The 5441-nt window shown below is 35.9% G+C and overlaps 2 protein-coding genes across 2 annotated transcripts; both read left to right on the top strand.

Annotated features, from left to right (window-relative positions):
• Positions 1–1257: 1257 nt before the first annotated feature.
• On the top strand, positions 1258–1756 carry LOC112519293 (auxin-responsive protein SAUR21-like). Its single transcript, XM_025127340.1, has one exon. It carries the CDS (start codon positions 1372–1374, stop codon positions 1666–1668), a length of 297 nt encoding a protein of 98 aa, XP_024983108.1. The 5' UTR covers positions 1258–1371; the 3' UTR covers positions 1669–1756.
• A 2317-nt stretch (positions 1757–4073) lies between these two features.
• LOC112519291 (auxin-responsive protein SAUR21-like) lies at positions 4074–4590 on the top strand. Its single transcript, XM_025127338.1, has one exon. It carries the CDS (start codon positions 4166–4168, stop codon positions 4460–4462), a length of 297 nt encoding a protein of 98 aa, XP_024983106.1. The 5' UTR covers positions 4074–4165; the 3' UTR covers positions 4463–4590.
• Positions 4591–5441: the final 851 nt, after the last annotated feature.

Genomic DNA, 5441 nt, shown 5'->3' with positions numbered 1-5441 from the left:
TCAAAATCGTCATTATACCTTCAAATATGGTGACACTTTTTATTTAAGACTGCAGCGTAGCAAGACATACCTTAACCTTTATATTCAAAAACTATTGGTGTAACATGACATACGGTGACATTTATTTGTCAAAACTGTCACCATTACATAATGACTTTTATTATTTAAAATGGTCATCGTACCATGATAGACGGTGACATTTTTTTTATAAAAACTATCACTATATCATGACATATAGTGGCTTTTATAATTACTTTTTTGAAAATGCTTTTCAGGACATTTTATAAATACTTTTTTGCATGTGGATTAGAATCTGCAGTTGCATATGAAAAAGAATTATATACAGAAAGGAAACTGTATGGCCAAAATTATGAGCAATCATGGGGTGAAGAAGGTTGACAGTATATGACATCCATTGCTGGGAGCTGCAAGGCCGGCCATTGACTACTCGTACAACTGGGACAAGTGACTCTATCTCACAAGTTGCACACTGTCGGTGAGTGATCGGTGCATTACAAAAATGTTATGTTACAACAAAGACAACGCTATAACTTGAGGTCATAATACGCGGACACGACATGTGAGATAAGACGAATATCTCTTCACTACAACGAATTGTGAGCCCACCCATTGGATGGTTATAAGTTATAACCATACTCTTCCTTTACTTGATGTAGTAACTCTTGAAATGAAGGTTTGCTTAATAATTAAGGATGCAGGAATCACAAATCTCTTTTTTCCTTGCTGAATAAGGATGCAGGAGTTATGTTGGTGCTCTGCCGAGGGTATGCTTTATTGGTGATAAAAGGGAAATTAAATGGCAGATGGAGGGACTGAGACAGAATTGCAATATCATGTGGTTGTGTCTTCCAACTTGCATCAGATAACCACATTTCTTGTCAACAATAAGATCACCGATGATGTGTCATGTATATGGATATAATTAATTGCAAGATCACATGGTTCTGTCTTGACGGTTTTGGTCAAATTAAAGGTCTGATTGGTAGAGGGATATATCATATATGGCTAACTAGTCATTTGTAGATACCATTCAGCCATTGATGGATATAAGCCCCATGCATGGGACCTTGGTGTTGGCTAGAGCCATAACTATATTTCCTTTTTTATCTCAAGAGAATTCTTTTTTTTTTTACAGGTTGGAAGACAAAACCATGTGATATTGCTTTTTAGCTACACCATATGTCATGACCTCTCATCTACCTCTCCGTGTATCAGTTGGCTATATAAACCATTCCATATGCATAAACATATAAACACAACCACAACAACATACTTCACCAAGGATTAGTTTGAGCTTTTTCTTCCTTCATCAGTCTTTACAACAAAGCAGACGGTGCCCTCCTTAGAAAAATGGCCGTTCTTATGCCTCGGATCATTCAAGCAAAACAAATCCTCCGACGATCATTGTCAAATGGAAGCAGAAATACATACATGGCCATCCCTAAAGGTTATTTTGCTGTTTATGTTGGGGAACAAGAGAAGAAGAGATTTGTGGTTCCAGTATCGTTGTTAAGCCAACCTGCATTTCAAGAATTATTATATAAGGCAGAGGAAGAATTTGGGTACAACCATCGAATGGGTGGCCTCACCATTCCATGCAGCAAAGACATATTCACTGATCTTGCTTCTCGTTTGGGGGCATTATGACTTGTACATGGCAGTTTTAAATTTCTACCATGGTTTTGTAAAGAACTAACAATAGGAGCTTTAAAAGTTTGTATAACGCGTGGAGACAATTGTCCCGGTTTTATGAAATTTGATTTAGGAATTACATATGCCGAATGACACAATACAATCCAATTCTTATATCTAAATAAACTAAAAAGCATAAACTATACAACATATTCGATTTGTTTTTCAAATTTTTTGATTTAGAATAACGGTTTTTGATTCAAGATGAGTTTTGTATAACAAATTTATATATTTTTGTTGTCCGGTTCAAGAAGTGCTTTGATTGGAACTTTTAAGATCTAATTTGAACTTAAAATAATATAGAACTGTAATGATAACTTAGCATACTCGAGGACTTTGATATATCATGGAAATCCCTATATAAATCAAGATGATCAGTCGTTCAAAAGCTTTTGGTGGATCTGTTACCAGGATGAACCACTCAATAGAATTTGAATGAGTAGAAAGACGAACCACTCACCAATTTTTGTAGATTTGATTGTGGGAAAGAAATAGCCTTTTGTTTTTGTTTTTCAGTCTAACCCCAGAAAAGCTAAGAAGCAATGTTCAAGGGAATGAGCCCAAATTTAATTTTCAATATGAAAAAGCATTGGTACAAAAATGAGCTTAAGTGACGGTTAAAAACCGTTACCATAGGTATACGGCAACGGTTTTTGTGGACATACAAATCATCACCGTAGCTACCTTCACTTTTGATACATTTTTGGTAACGTTTAAAAAACACAACAAAAACCATTAGCACAAGGCTAAAACTGTCACGTATGGTGTATAAGAAAATTGTATTTTGTTCTAAAACCGTTACTGTAACATGACATATGGTGACGCTTATTTTTCAAAATTGTCACCATACCATTACGTACGATGAAGTTTATTTTTCAAAATCGTCATTATACCTTCAAATATGGTGACACTTTTTATTTAAGACTGCAGCGTAGCAAGACATACCTTAACCTTTATATTCAAAAACTATCGGTGTAACATGACATACGGTGACATTTATTTGTCAAAACTGTCACCATTACATACAATGACTTTTATTATTTAAAATGGTCATCGTACCATGATAGACGGTGACATTTTTTTATAAAAACTATCATTATATCATGACATATAGTGGCTTTTATAAATACTTTTTTGAAAATGCTTTTCAGGACATTTTATAAATACTTTTTTGCATGTGGATTAGAATCTGCACTTGCATATGAAAAAGAATTATATATAGAAAGGAAACTGTATGGACAAAATTATGAGCAATGATAGGGTGAAGAAGGTTAACAGTATATGACATCCATTGCTGGGAGCTGCAAGGCCGGCCATTGACTGCTCGTACAACCGGGACAAGTGACTATATATCTCACAAGTTGCATACTGTCAGTGAGTGACCGGTGCATTACAAAAATGTTATGTTACAACAAAGATAACGCTATAACTTGAGGTCATAATACGCGGACACGACATGCGAGATCAACGAATATCTCTTCACTACACCGGATTGTGAGCCCACCCATTGGATGGTTATAACCATACACTTCCTCTCCTTGATGTAGTAACTCTTGAAATGAAGGTTGGCTTAATAAGGATGCAAGAATCACAAATCTCTTTTTTCCTTGCTCTTCACCGACATAAACCGTAAAATACCCTTTTGGTACATCCATAGTTGGTGTACGGCAGAACGGGTTCCATTTGATAAAGATCGTCACAGAACTTGTTTTGCTTGCATGATCTGAGACATACGAATACCCATTTTCCTGATGTGTTAAAGGAAGCAGAAGAATGTACCGGAAAGTAAAAAAAAGAAATTCTTAGTGGAAGATGCAGTAAAGGGTATAGAGATGGAGTTATATTGGTGCTTTGCCTAGAGTATGCTTTATATATATATATATATATATATATTGATTTATTGAAACTTCAAATGTTGGATTGGGGATAAAAGGGAAATTAAATGGCAGATGGAGGGACCGAGACAGAATTGCAATATCATGTGGTTGTGTCTTCCAACTTGCATGAGCTAACAACATTTCTTGTCAACAATAAGATCACATGGTTTTGTCTTGACGATTTGGGTCAAATTAAAGGTCTGATTGGTAGAGGGATATATCATATATGGCTAACTAGTCATTTGTAGATACCATTCAGCCATTGATGGATATAAGCCCCATGCATGGGACCTTGGTGTTGGCTAGAGCCATAACTATATTTCCTTTTTTATCTCAAGAGAATTCTTTTTTTTTTTACAGGTTGGAAGACAAAACCATGTGATATTGCTTTTTAGCTACACCATATGTCATGACCTCTCATCTACCTCTCCGTGTATCAGTTGGCTATATAAACCATTCCATATGCATAAACATATAAACACAACCACAACAACATACTTCACCAAGGATTAGTTTGAGCTTTTTCTTCCTTCATCAGTCTTTACAACAAAGCAGACGGTGCCCTCCTTAGAAAAATGGCCGTTCTTATGCCTCGGATCATTCAAGCAAAACAAATCCTCCGACGATCATTGTCAAATGGAAGCAGAAATACATACATGGCCATCCCTAAAGGTTATTTTGCTGTTTATGTTGGGGAACAAGAGAAGAAGAGATTTGTGGTTCCAGTATCATTGTTAAGCCAACCTGCATTTCAAGAATTATTATATCAAGCAGAGGAAGAATTTGGGTACAACCATCGAATGGGTGGCCTCACCATTACATGCAGCGAAGACATATTCACTGATCTTGCTTCTCGTTTGGGGGCATTATGACTTGTACTAGCAGTTTTAAATTTCTACCATGGTTTTGTAAAGAACTAACCGATAGGACCTCTAAAAGTTTGTAAGACGCATGAAGACAATTGTCGCAGTTTTATGAAATTTGATTTAGGATTTACATATGCCGATCGTGTTATGAGCTAAGCGTGAATTAGAGAAGGTGCTTGCTTGACATGTATTTCAAAAGAGAATATATAGAGATCACAACAAAACCTAAAACTATATAAACAACCAAAGGAAAATATAAACCAAATATAAACAAATATTTTACATATTTATTTATCTACTAACACACCCCTACAAACGAAGCGGGAGAAGGGCGAACATTGAGACTGGACCGGAACTCCGAAAATAGAGAGGAAGGGAGACTCTTGGTGAAGATGTAAGCATATATATTGTAAGCTAGTAGGAATATGTATGACCCGAACTTGTTCGTTTCTTGTTGGATTATTCTACACAAACTCTCTAATTGATACAAGAAGAAACATAACCAAACTCTTCCTCTGCTTGACGTAGTAAGCCTTGAAATGATGGTTGTCTTAACAAAGATACAGGGATCACAAATCTCTTCTTTTCTTGCTTCTCGATGACATAAATCGCGAATATGCGTACCCTTTTGGTACCTCCTTAGTTGTTGCTGTACGGGTTCCATTCAAGAAAGATCATCCAAGAACTTGCTTTGCTCGAATGATCCAAGGCATATGAATAGCCATTTTCTTGATGTTGATAAAGGAGGTAAAAGAATCTGGATGTACGATTGGTAATAAAAGGGGCATTAAATATTTGATTTATTGAAGCTTCAAATATACGATTGGTAATAAAAGGGGCATTAAATGGCAGATGGAGATGCTGAGACAGAATTGCGAAATATCATGTGCTTGTGTCTTCCAACTTGCATGAAAGAACAACATTTCTTGTCAACCATAAGATCACCGAGCATATTTTCTAATTATTTCTGAGATCTGCATTTGGA

Source organism: Cynara cardunculus (assembly GCF_001531365.2).
Source record: "Cynara cardunculus var. scolymus isolate 2C chromosome LG 10, CcrdV1, whole genome shotgun sequence".
Taxonomy (NCBI): domain Eukaryota; kingdom Viridiplantae; phylum Streptophyta; class Magnoliopsida; order Asterales; family Asteraceae; genus Cynara; species Cynara cardunculus.
Note: the sequence above shows the minus strand (reverse complement) of the source record. Positions and strands in the feature narration are given on the sequence as shown.

What these genes read in the sequence shown, in the direction of transcription:
- LOC112519293 (XM_025127340.1), top strand. Translation starts at nt 1,372, where the DNA reads ATGGCCGTTCTTATGCCTCGGATCATTCAAGCAAAACAAATCCTCCGA.
- LOC112519291 (XM_025127338.1), top strand. Translation starts at nt 4,166, where the DNA reads ATGGCCGTTCTTATGCCTCGGATCATTCAAGCAAAACAAATCCTCCGA.